The 13453-nt window shown below is 45.5% G+C and overlaps 2 protein-coding genes across 2 annotated transcripts; one reads left to right on the forward strand and one right to left on the reverse strand.

Annotated features, from left to right (window-relative positions):
• On the reverse strand, positions 1–6653 carry JCHAIN (joining chain of multimeric IgA and IgM). Its single transcript, XM_005142730.3, has 4 exons — positions 6517–6653; positions 2778–2913; positions 1866–1946; positions 1–1384 (listed from the first exon to the last, which is right to left on the reverse strand). Exons 1-4 carry the CDS (start codon positions 6578–6580, stop codon positions 1183–1185), a joined length of 483 nt encoding a protein of 160 aa, XP_005142787.1. The 5' UTR covers positions 6581–6653; the 3' UTR covers positions 1–1182.
• Positions 6654–10542: 3889 nt separating this feature from the next.
• On the forward strand, positions 10543–12260 carry UTP3 (UTP3 small subunit processome component). The gene has a single exon (XM_013127383.3). It carries the CDS (start codon positions 10572–10574, stop codon positions 12186–12188), a length of 1617 nt encoding a protein of 538 aa, XP_012982837.3. The 5' UTR covers positions 10543–10571; the 3' UTR covers positions 12189–12260.
• Positions 12261–13453: the final 1193 nt, after the last annotated feature.

A 13453-nucleotide genomic window follows, 5' to 3' on the forward strand; every position in this document is an offset into this window, starting at 1 on the left:
TGCTGCAGAAAATACTTTATTCAAAGTTTCACTTAACAAAGCTGGGATTAGGGGAGTAAGGTTTTTGCTGGTTTATTTCAATTACGTGTGAAGCCACAGATCAGTCTAAGGCTTAACAATTAATTTCTGACAACAGTGAGAAACATACCAGCCATGCTAAAGGTAATGCTGGACACCTTGGGCACTCATTCGTGATGTCTCTTACTTACATGTCAGATGCAATAAGGAGTCGGCTCCTTGATTTGGGAGGGTTTTTTTGTATGAAGAGCAAGTCTACTGATGTGAAAGAAGGAATAAATCCCTAGCTAAGGTGCTGCTTGAGCAATTGAGTCACCTTCATGGAATTTCTTGGAGTTTTAAATGTGAAGTGAGGAACAAGAGGAGATATTTGAGCTACCTTCTGGGTGGTATTTATCAATTGAACTGGGAGCAGGGGTGGAAGAAGGCACCAGTATCAGTAAATAAGCATGGAAAGTGAAATACCTAATGTTCTAGAGGGGTTTACTTTTCCTGGCACAGCTGAGCTCCTGGCAACTTTGCAGAAGAGTTCAGGGTAGAGTTATCTGTTGGTCTTCTCTAAATGTACATGCAAGCTAGAAGCTTGCAATGGTCAAAGTGCTTTAGGATGCCCAAATGACTATGACCTTGAAAATGGAATCCTTGGTCTTATCCCTCATCTTTTCTCTCAAATCTGATTGTACCAGAGCCTTCTAATCATGACACCAAGTCTGCTAATGCAGTCAAAGGGTTTTTTTTTTAAGGTTGTGTGGAGGCTTGCTCGAGATGGCTCAAGGAGAGAAATACACAGATATTCCAGCAGCCTTGCTCAGATGAAGACTGTTGGAAGACCACCAGAAAGAGAGGCTTTCTAGTGTTGTAAATCTATGTAGTTCCCTTTCCTTAAAGGGAATTACTGATTTAGATCTGCTTTAGATCTGGTCTATATGGTGATAACATCTGGGGCATACAATAATGGCATTGTAGATATGTATTGGGGATGAAGAGTCTGACAACCAGTACCTGCTCGTGGGAGATGGCAGTAATCTGCTGTTGAAAACAGTATGAAGAAGCAAGTTGGCATTACTCTGGGATCTGGTATTTTGGATGCTCTTGTCTGGGTGCTAATGGTGCTATACAATATTTTTTATAGGAACACTGAATGCAAAGAGGCAGTGGATTAAGCTAATCAGCATAGCAGGATGCCGGTGTCAGAACTGCTTGCAAGTTTTTCGTCTCTCCATGGTAGAGGAATGGGAAGTTTGTAGTGTAGCACTTGTCCCGGTCATAGGTGTAGCAGGTTTCAGGTTCATCGCAGGAGTTGCTTTGCTGGGCCTTGTATATCTCACCACCCAGCTCAAATTCTACAGGATCACATTTTTTGCAGCTGGAAGAGATGGAAAACAGAACAAGTGTTCAGAGTTGTGATGAGAAGATCATGAAACCCCCATCTTCCTTGCTGATCTGCATATGGAGCTAGGATAGTATTGTGGCCTTTTTGGGTTTTACAAAGGAACCCCCAGCCAGATGCTTTTAGTGTAGTCAAACTGCTGTTGTCAAGACTGGTCCCTGAAAGGGAGGGTTAAGTAGGCTATGTGTAATTTGCTTATATTTAAGACATTTGAGACTTACAAAGGTCAGAATGAAACATTTCCTGTAAGTGTGAGCCCTTGTAATGTGAATTAATCATGGAGATAACAATTTCTTGGCCTGGAGCTGAATATGAAAGCTAGACTGTGGGGAAAATTTTCCTCACTGACCCTGCCTCACCTTCTCTAGTGGCCTTCAAGCGTGGTCTTGAGCTTGGGTAGACGATGCTGCTGAGGAGAGGAAGTCTTAGGAAATTACTTTAGTAAATAATTACTTACAGGTCAGTCATGCGGTAGACAAAAGTGGTTCTGAGGGGGGACAGGGGGTCAGAGATGTTCTCTCGAGCCTTCAGGGGAACTCTGCAAAGGAGGGAAGAGAATCACTGTTGTGAAAACTGCTTATTGACCAGAACTACTCTGCTGGGAACAATTCTCAGCTCTCGTTGTCTTGTTCAGACTGTCTGCATTCCAACTTTTCTCTGTAATAAAGCCCAGGAGCAGCACATTTTGGCCCTTCAGTGCCCTCAAAGACAACCCCAAGATGACTGCAGCAATTTCTGAAAGTGCCACTTGGAAGGGGACAGTGCTGATAATCCTTTATTTAAACTCTGAGCTCTCAGATGCCTGGGAGACTTGCAGGACATGGGCATGTTTAATTACTGTTTCCAGTGTTGTGAGCCCTACTCCTGTGGCTCTAAGCCTGAACTTGGTCCATGTTTCAAAGACACACACCCTGCTGTAAGGTTTGTGTGAATAAAGAAGACAAAATCTTACTCTTCAACTGAGATCTGCCTCATAGGATTAACCTTTGTGATAGTTCAGGCATTAACCAGTTTTCCCATCCTATATAAATAGCAGGCTTGCTTTGAGTCCAGTGTTATCAGCCCAATTTGGGTTCGGGTTTAATCAACTGTAGAAATGTTATACCCTACTTCCCCAGTCTATTATGTAAAGGTACAACAGGACTGCTTAAAACATGAAAATGCTTTTTGTATCTGAAGGAACAAAACACTTATGGGCTCATGTAAACTATAAAAACATGAAGCAAGGGGAACATTCCAAGATACCATAGAAAGCAGCCCACAGGAAAAACACAATTCAATTCCTTCATGCAAGAACATGGGAAACAATGCAAAGAAAAAGGTGCTCCATGGAGACTTCATCTCCATGTAACACTCGTCTGCCACTTACAGGATGCGTATGTTTCTCTGTAGGATTTCTTCATTAGGATTTTCTTTGGAGCGGACGAGCTTTGAGGTCACTGTTACACACTGACACTTGTTATTGACCAACACTCGCTCCATGTCCTCAGGGTCACGTGGATAACCTGTGAGCACAGGATATGCAATCCCAAAGTCAAGAAGACAAACCTTGAAACCTGCTTTAGCAGAAAGCCAAGTGATGAACATGCTAGAACTGCATTACAGATACCATTACAGCATCTGGGTTGATTAAAACCTGGGTTGCAACAGGTACAAATTAGCCTCTTGGCAAAGATGAGTTCCACTGTTCTCCCTGCTTCATCTGCAGTATGGTTCTGTATGCAGAGGTGATGAGACTGGGATAGAGCAAATGATGGACCTGGACACTGTGTGGCTGGTCAGAGGCAAACATGCAGCAGTTTCTCATGAAATAGGAAAAAAATCCCCTTGCAAGCCTCAAGCTACACCTGAGAGCAGAAGTGCTGCTTTTACCTGCATGGGAGAGGTTACTCAATTCCTTTGTCATGCACCAGGACTATTCCAGCAGTCCAAATCCTAGTTTGGATCTGGCCTCTAAATGAATGTCCCTGATCTTGCCAGTGTAACAGTCTTCCTTAAGTAATATGTTGTCCTTCAAGCCCTTCAGGGAACAGATGCCAAAAAGCATGACAGGACCCAGCAATACAGCAGCCTGCTGACTTGGCAGTGAAAGGCAGGTGGCCCTCATGCTTGTGGTTTGCAGGGACGGCTGCAGTTTTGATGTTCTTAAATAGAGAAGAATCAGCTTAGGTCAACATGAACTATTGCTATTCAATGTGAAACCCAGTTAAAATGGGGTAAAACATCCTATCTGTCACCCAAGGGCTTTTTGAAGGTTCCTGATTGTGTGCAATACCTTCTTACTGTGCAGGCAGATGGATTTTAAGTAGTTGGTTTTGCCCAAACCAGAGCCTCTGGTCTCTTCACCCATAATAAGCCAGCTCTGCTTTTATATGCATGCAGTTATACCCTTTTTAAGGGATTGCTTTACCTCTGTATTTCTGAATTATGCTAAAATAATGTTCACAGCCATCACTATGTTATTGTTCTTCCTACAGAATCTTCAGCCTGCTTAGAAGTACCAAAACCACTGATCTTTGTAAAATGGGGTAGTTTATATTGGGCTCAGCAGGACCTCAGTTCTGGGGACTTTCCTACTCTGCTAGTCCCTTGGCTTAACTGTACAGGGAAAGAAGAAACAGGCTGATGATGCCTGTGTTCATATCTGTGAAGGATTTCAGAGTCATTTTGACTTAAAAGGATTGGTCCCAGCAGCTGTGTTTGAGTTATCAAAGCACACATCAGTAATGAAGCAGAAACACACATTGTATAAGCTCATGTCTGGTTTTTCTCTTAATCTCCATATTCAAAGCTGCTGGGTTTTATTAGCAACAGACCTTGTTGCTGCAGGGTGAAAGGGATGGTGCTCAAAGCCTGTGGGAGCAGTGCATGGACTTGGAGGTCGGCTGTAAGTTTTCTGATTGTCAGCCACCATTGGCAGCAGCTTAACTGTTACATAAAGCTGTATGCAAGCCCAGGCCAGGCCAGGTCTCTGCAGTGTTGACTGGCAGAGCCTCCAGGTATCTAGTCCATGCAATGTCATGCCAATTGCATTACAGGTTTTCTACCTAAGGTTTCTTACAGCTTCCTTCCTCCTCCACAATATGTTGGTCTCATCTGCTTCCTTGGGGTTATTTTCTGTGATCCTTGCAGATGCTGGTTTTGTGAAAAAGGCACCAAAACTGTAAAAGATGCCTCAGAGTGACCCTAAAATTCCCCTGGTGGTTACAAATGTGGTTTCTGTGACAAGCAGCAGCAGAATACTTTTCTGAATAGGACTGACAGTGGAGTTTCTTGATCAGGAAGGAAATGACTTTGCCTTCTGACTTTGGGCAGTGGAGCAAGCCACCATGGGCATATTCCCACAGTTTTCTTTATTTCTCTAAAGCGTATCCTGCTATAGCATGTGCCCATTGAGCCCTCTGGAGCAAGGGCTGGCTTTTAGCATTTCTCTGTACTGCACCCAGCACAACCCAGCAGTACAAATGCCACTGTAAAATGTGACTGTGACCTCCTCGAGTCTTGGCCTTTCTTTTGTCTTATACAAAGTCTCTTGCTTCTTGTCCTTCATACAGACCTTCCTCTGGTGTCTGCCAGTGTATTCTGTGTAACAATGTGTGCAATTCCTTATAAATCCTTAATTCAAAGCCAATAGTCAAGTCAGATTCTAATGTCTTTGGGAATTGCTCCAAAAAGTTTGGGAACAGGCTTTAATTCATCTTCTAAAAGTATATTAACATACTCTTATGAATATGCAGATTTTTTTTGACTGTACTCTAAAAATAGTGTCCTTATTTAATTCCTTGTGTAATGTTCTTGGCTCCAGTAAGCAGAAAATAGATATATTCTATAGAATGTTTTCAAATTAAAATTACAAAGCTCAAAAAAGGGTGGCTTTATCAGCACTATCTCCATGCACCAACCCAGTAAAGTCCCCTTGGGAAGAAGGCAGTTAAATAAGAGATTTCCTCATGCCCTTTTAAGTGTCTACAGGTTAGATTTTCTGGTGCATGATTCACTGCAAGGTGGTGTTCCCTCCTTCCTTAACAGTTATGCGTATTTCAGTACTGGCTGGTCCTGAAACACACTATGAAGCCCAACAGAAGCCAGCTCCAGCACAGTGAAGAAGCAAATGCATTCCAAAGATCTGTTCAAACCCTGCTGCAGGTCCAAATGGCTAATTTATTAAAGTAGGAAGAGGCTCAAATAGCCCAAAAATACATTCATTTCAATGTAAATAGTCCAAAGAGCAATCCCATAGCTATACATAACTCTAAATTGACCTCCCCTCTAAGCTGCTCATGTATATCTATATGTCTCAAGCCATGCATATGAATGGAGAAAGCCAGACTAGGCTCTGTGTTGAACCAACACAGTTGGTGAACTCAACATTTTCTGTCTTTTCAGCAAATAAATTATAGAGCTGGATGCTTTTCACAGGAAGCAGTACTTTACAAGGACCTGCCTGGGTAGGCAACAAGATGCCCTGTCCCAAAAGTGGGAGGAAATGCAGGGATGCTGCTGTTCATGCTGTTGGGATGGTTATCCTCAAGCATTGATTTAACCCTGTGAACCAGACCCACCTTGTGAATGAGGATGACTGTTGTATAGTATTAGTACAGTCAGCACCCATTAGCTGTGAACCACACTGAGAAGTGTGTTGGGATGACAGTCTGATCTCAGTCTAAACCAAGAGTATCCAGAAAATTCAGTGGAGTTAGACAATAAATTACAGTTTAATCAGAAATAAATTTGCTGTATCCATATATAGGACTACCAGAAAGACTTTGGAATCCTTTAAATCCAGCAGGTAACAGTCTTGCAAGCTTCTTACCACTGCAGAAAAGCAAGCATGCATGTTTGCTGTTTGTTGCTTCAGAAACCCAATGAAAAATGACTAGAGTCTTAAATCTGCAGATAGTCATGGCTTTTTTAGCCTCAAGGCAGCAATTAAAACCACACAGCTCTGTGGTGCAGAAAGACCCTGAGGTGTCCAAGCAGCACTGAAGCATGACGGCTTGAGCAGGACTTGAGGTGGTATTTTTGGCTTATAGAAATATTCCTGACTACACAAACCCCATCACTGCTCTCTTAAGCACAGTTATCCATGCTCTTCATTTCTCACCTACCTGCCACCAAGACGAGCCCCAAGGAGATGGCCAAGGCCACACACAGCAACAAAGAGCTCTTCATTGTGCCTTCCCTTCTTTTGAAGAACACGAGTGGAGAGCCTGCCTCTGCCTATAAGGGTGCCTGGAAATGATACAGCTATCTGTTTCCTAAAATAAAAGCCCAGCCGGCCAGCACAGCCACTGTGGAAAATGTGGCTGGGGACTGAAACCAGGCAAGTTCAATGCATGAAGACTTCTGGCTTTCAGAGGGGAGCAGGGGCAGATGGTTGCAATATTACTATGCCTTTCTATTCTATTCATCACAAAGTAACAGAGCTGCTGAGTGCAAGCTAGTGCAAATCCACCCTGGTCCTTAAGGGACATCTTGTCTTCAGGGCTAGTAGTGCTGAAAAGGAACTCCATGGATTTGCTGGTTAATGACAAGTTCTGAGTCAGGTCCTGAGCAAACTCTGTGAGGTATTAGGCAAGCAGACTTCTCCTGATGGAGGGGAACCCTGGAGAGGACCTGGGATTTGGCTTTTTTTCCTAGATTTGGGATCACTTATATAACTCTGAAAGCTGTCTTTAGGATGTTTATGTGACTTGTGCAGAAAAGCCCACTTCTTAAGGGAAGCCAAGTCTTAGCAAGGGCCTCTAAACACCTGCACTGGGAGACAAATGCAGGGGGCAGAGCAAAGTATAAACCCCTGGCCTGTTCTTAGGGTTATTGCTTCAGTGTTTCCTGAATTTCTTCTCCTGCAATGTGTGTTTCTCTCAGTTAACATGAGAAGCACAGGGTAAATCTTCCTGCATGCTCCAGCTTTTCCTTGTGCAGCAAGCACCAGCCCTGTGACCAGATACAAGCTTTTCACCCAGCCTGTGCCACCTTGGGCTCACCTGGGACTGGTTGCTCTCAAGAGGCTGAAGTCCTTAGGCCATGCTGCCAGGCACCCAGTTCCTAAAAGGGCAGCCTGTCACCTCCTTTGTTCAGACCTTGCAGGCTTTGTATCTAACCCTAAAGGTGTTCAAACACCCTGGGATCTGTCCCCTGAGCTTCTTCTCCTAGCACAAGCATCTCCTCTGGCAGCTGCATCATGCAATAAGCTGTTGTGTTGCATCAGCAGTGCTCACATGCAAGGTTTCCCTGGGGGGGTGATGGGTGCAAGCCCACCTCCCAGCAGGGCATCAGGTTATGCCACAGCTCTTTATAAATCTTGTTCTCTCACTAGGGCTTCATTTTTAGGAAGGCAAAATATGGTTTTGTTTCCTTTCTCCCTCCCCAGGAAACATTGCCAACAGTTTCATGTGGAGCTCTCTTCTGAAGCAGCAGCAGTAAGATGTTCAATGTGTCCTGTCTTTTGCAGAAGGTTAAAAATAAGCCTGGCTAACTATAAGGTGGTAGGGATGTCTGTCTAAGGCACTATTTGGTACAGTCTTCTTTGTAACAAAATAGGTAACATATTAAAAACATACAAGATGGTGGGATGCAGGCAGCAGAATAAAGCACTTGCAGAAGAGTCTGGTTCTGCTCAGTCTTGCCAAACTGCACTAATAAAACACAGCACTGGTAAGGTCCAGGCAGAGTCATCCATGACCATTTTCAAGCCCAAAGGGAGAGACTGAGCAGAACTATATTTAGTGTGATTCTGTTGATTTCGATGGGTTTCCCCAGCTGCCGGTGCTCAGCACATCTGAATTTCAGTTGCTAAATCGATATGACTGCATACAGGCCCTTTGGGCTGTATATGGTGGCACAAGAGCTATTTTAGTCCCGGCCAGCCACCTGCGTGTCTCTGAGCATTCTCATCTTGCTTGCAAGCTCTTTAGAGGAAGATTTGTTTTACGGTCTGTTACTTTTATGGACTACCCCCTTTTTACTGTGTGACATTTGAATTACCAGAAAATTATCTGGGAAGCAGACATGAAAGAACTGCAGCAGTTTGGTAAGGGGCTGGCAAACATCACTGGCATAGGACAGCGGAGGGGTAATTGAGAATCTGAAAAGAAATGGGAACCAACCTTGTAGTCTCAGTCTCCCTTCACTTGTCCTGTGCCTCCCATCAGCCCTGGACTTGCTGAATGAGTTTCCCAGGTCAGATGCTGGGTAGGTGCCTGGGTAAAGTGAGACAACCTTGTGTCTGTGTGTGTGTGTCCTTGCCATGCTGGGTGAGGAACGGGAAGGAGGACAGCTGTACCATGGCATGGGCCACCTCCAGATAACACACCCCTGCTAGCAGTCTGTCCTATGGCTGGCTTCTCTCTTCACTTCTCACTTGGAAGCAAAGTGGTGGGTTAAACCAGACCTTCAGTGGTCACTGATTATTGTATTGGTGGTGGTGACTCCACTGGTGCTTATAGCAAACCCCTGTGCTTTGTCTTGAGCAGTTCCCACTGACTGGATGAATTGACTCACATCAGATATCATTTCCAGCTTCATCAGAAATAGATGTTTTCAACAAGTCCTAGAGAAGGTTCACATATCTGTAGATGTGACTCCTTTTCTGCTCTTAGACATTAACCTTGGACTTGGCAAGGTAACACATCAATTCCATTTCAATCCAAGTGGAAGTCTGTCTGATGTTAAGGCTCTGAACTTTGAAAGGGCAAGTGTCAGGGACACACTGAAGGCCTGGGCTTCTGTAGGGCACACTTACAAAAGTTACCTGGAATTTTAATGACACAGCAATCAGCTGCAGACTTCTCTGGGTGGACCTCACACAAACGAGGGTGGGATTAAGCAGCAAGGTTACAAAGCCTGATTAGCAGAGATGGCTGTGTTTTAGTGGCCAACTAGTATCAAGTGAGGATTTCCACTGAGGTGTGGCTAACAGATCGAATTAATGCTATGTCTCACCAAAACCAACTGATTTTTGTTGCTCTTTGTTTTGCAGGCCTGTATCCAGGGGAGGTGGTATCTGAAAATTGGCACAGGCAGATTTGGAAATGGTGTTTTAGCCTGAGGTGAAACATATCTTTGGTACAAGAGCACACATGGACAATTTAGACCCAGAATTGACTATGTAGATGTCAGAAAAACTGCTCATAAGGGAGACTTGCCTGCTATCAGCTCTACCAGCATTCAAAGGAACCACTAAAAAGCAAGTAGTTGTGCACACTCCCCCCCCCCCCCCCCCCCCCAACCGTTTCAGTTAACTTTAATATTTGCTTGGCAGGTCTTTTTCCACAGGGAAGTGTGCATGAGTATGTATAAATAACACTGCACCTGTTCTGTGGTGAGACAAAGGCACCTGCACTTGTTCTACACAGAGCTCCTCCTGTGGGCAGGTGTGCCTGCTTAATTTACCAGGCTGTGGGTTTCTGAGCTCAGACTAAGCTCAGCACTGTGCCCCCTCTGCTCCTGCGGTGCAGCTACCTGCACCTTCAGAACAGAGCACTTCTGGGAGACCCTGTAGTAATGTTATGTAAAGACTGGGTGATGGGAAGCACTCGGAAGAGGTCATGATCTCGGATGTGTCCAGGAAGGTTCTCGAGTACTTCTTTTTCTCTCTGAAAGTTGGATGTGATCGTAGAGAACTGAGTAATAAGCCGTTTCAGTAAACCAGGGGACAGCTGTCAGGTGCACTTTGTATCTTGCTTTCCACCTCCCCCTTGTTGTAAGACTATACAGACAGCACCCCTATGTGTCTGTGCTTTTAGGCGAAGAGAAAAAACCCTGACGGGGGGGGAGGAAAAAGGCAGTCTTTTATTTCTGTGCGGCATTATTCGTTGCTGATACCTGCCACGACTGAACTAACTCCGTGCTTTGGGGCTGCCCGCATGGGACAGCTCCTCAGGGCTCTCTATTGAAAACCTAATAGAAGTAAACTCCGTTATACTCCAGCCTTGGGAGTAGCTACGAACCGGAGCTCAGCCCATGAACTAGAAGCTCAGCTGCAAGCGGTGGGGTTCACATGTGCAAGTACTTCCAGGAGACACCCGGCTGCGAGCTCGCCCCTGCCTTCCGACCCCTACCAGGGATCCCCACCGCGCAGGTCCGCCCCACCGCGGCCACGGCGGAAGCGGAAGCGTCGGGAAGCGGAAACACGTCCCGGTGGGAGAGCCGGAGCGGGGCCATGAGGACGCGGCGCGGCACCGTCCTGCGGCCGCGGGCACGGCCGGCCGACGAGGAGAAGGAGGATGTCGGGGAGCAGGTGGGCGCCGAGAGCCTGCGCGATGAGGTGGAGGAGTTCCATGAGGCACAGTTCCAAGCGGTGATGGAGGCCCTGGAGAGCGGGGAGGAGACCGGAGGCAGCGAGGAGGAGGAGGAGGAAGTGTTAGGGCTGCAGCTGGCCGAGGACAGTGAGGAGGATGGACACGGTGAGGAAGAAGAGGAGGCGGAGGAAACACAAGGGGTGGATCTTTTCCTGGACCACAGCGCAGAAGAGGATGGAGGTGAGGAGGAGCATGATGGGGAAGATGAGGATGGGGAAGGTGAAGGTGAAGATGAGGATGAGGAAGGTGAAGATGAGGATGGGGAAGGTGAAGAGGAGTTAGAAAATGAGGTTGAAGATGAAGATGGGGACTTGTCCATGGAAAGCGACTTGGAGGAGCACCATCAGGACACCAAGCTTCCTCATGAGCTCTCCTGGGGCCAGCGCAAGCAGATCTACTACGACACAGACTACGGGAGTGATGCGCAGGCCAAGGGCAAGCATAGCCAGCAAGAGGTTGATGCTGAGGAGGAGGAAGAGGAGCAGGAAGCTCAGGTCATCCAAAGGCGGTTGGTGCAGGACTTGGGGGAAGATGATTATGGGTTAGATGTGATTCAGGGCTATCTGGCTGATCAGCAGAAAACCCACGACAGCAAAGGGCAGAAGATTGACAAGGATTTGCAGGCCCTTTCCAAGAAGGAGCAGCTCAAGCTGCTGAAGCAGGAGTCCCCTGAGCTCCTGCAGCTGATTGAAGACTTTGAAGTCAAGTTAATGGAGCTCAAGGATGAACTGTACCCACTACTGCAGATGGTCAAAAATGGCACTATCCCACAAGGGAAAGGCAGCCGCTATTTGCAAACCAAGTATCATCTCTACTTGAATTACTGCGCCAATATCAGTTTCTATTTGGTCTTGAAGTCAAAGAGGATGCCAGTTCATAACCACCCCGTTATCGAACGATTGGTTGCCTATAGAAATATAATCAATGACCTAGCTGTTATAGATCAAAAGCTGTCCTCACAAGTCCGTGTGCTTCTGAAAAACTACTATGATAAGAGGGAAGACAAGTTACGGAAGGAGAAGAAATTTGCAGTGTTTCTACCACTGGATGTTAAGAAAACCAAACCCAAACGTGCTCCTGCACTTGCAAATGGCCGGGCTTCTGCTGGTGAACCCTCAGATGAGTCAGACCTGGATGAAGAGGCTGCCCTAAAATACTACCAGATGATGGAGGAGAAGTTGAAGCTCAAGAGGAAGAGAACTGAAGATGAAGACAGGCTTGGAGAAGAAGCAGTGTTGGATGGAGAGGATCCAAACAAAAAGAGAGGTGTCACTTACCAGATGATCAAGAACAAAGGCCTCACACCCAAAAGGAGGAAGATCGATCGGAACCCCAGGGTTAAGCACCGGGAGAAATTCCGTCGTGCCAAGATCCGCCGCAAGGGCCAGGTCCGTGAAGTCCGGAGGGAACTGGACAGATATGCTGGGGAGCTGTCTGGCATCCGTGCGGGTGTTAAGAAAAGCAGGAAGCTCAAGTGATAGTTCTTGTTGTCCATTCCTGAGAGCTGCAAGCAGCACTGCTGAATCCAATAAAGATCTTATCAAACATTATGTGGGGTTTTTTATTCCTAAGCAAACTGGGGTTGGGTTGGCACTTGGGTTTGTGGTTTTTTCACAGGATGCTTCTGGGAAGGTGCCACCTCTAGAAGTAGCACAGCCTGTGGGTTAAGGTGTTTTCCTGCACTGGAATGTTGTCATCTTTCTCTACTGTAAATGCTGGGTTTGGGGGCTGCCAGGGATGTGTGAAGCAAAGGGAATAAAGTAGGCTATGTGGGACAGTGGGGAGATGGGATAGGATGGAGTGACCTCCTGAGGGCAGGTTGTGAATAAGGTTGGTGCAGCTGTCACCACCTTTTCCTTTTTACTATCTTGTTTTAGTCCATCCTTTTTGTGTGTTGAACTACAGAATGAGATACATATGGTTATGGTATTTAATTCTGGTGATCTCCTGTTTGCCCTCATGTTTTGGAACTAACTACTCTGAGGATCTCCTAAATCTCTAATTTTCTAACTAAGCAGAAAGCTATTACTTAAATGCCATGTGGCCTGAGATACTGTTTCCCCTCCTGCTGAATTCAGTGAGAAGCCAAGCAAAGACTTCCCTGCATTTCATAGCAGTTTACCTGTGATAAATACATTAAATTCATCTATGATAAACATGTTAACTGTTGTCTGCTGTTGTAGGTCTAAAGTAGCATTGATACAGGACAAACAGATGAGGTGTAACATCTTCAGTTTGAAGGTAAACTCAACCGCACACTGAATTTCTGACTGGGAGCTCTGGTTCAGGTTGTAAAGGAGGAATGACTGATGAATTTTCCTTAAAAGCTGAACAAACACTGTCTCAGGTAAGACCTACACTTGAGCCTGGGACAGTTTTCAGGGAGCCCATCCTTAATTTGTGTTCCAGTAGCATGTGAAAGGTACTGCTGTCAGCTTTCCCTGTGAAATCATTTAAGGGGAATGAATATTACAGAAACCCCAGTGTATCTAGGTGGTTTGTTTTGGGTTATGTTTTGTTTTGAGGGGTTATTTTTGTGTGCTCTGCTCATTTTCTCCAAGCAAGGTATGCTTTCATAGGTTTTTATGTCAACCTTTGCATTCTAGGCCTGTTTCTGCCAGAATCATGCTTTTAATTGCAATTCTGAAGCAATTCTGTTGACTTTCAAAGCTGATTGTTAAAAGGGGAGGTAGAAAAACAAGATTGCTTCACAGAAACAAACTGCAAAGCATTGGGAATCAGT

Source organism: Melopsittacus undulatus, chromosome 7 (genome assembly GCF_012275295.1).
Source record: "Melopsittacus undulatus isolate bMelUnd1 chromosome 7, bMelUnd1.mat.Z, whole genome shotgun sequence".
Classification (NCBI taxonomy): domain Eukaryota; kingdom Metazoa; phylum Chordata; class Aves; order Psittaciformes; family Psittaculidae; genus Melopsittacus; species Melopsittacus undulatus.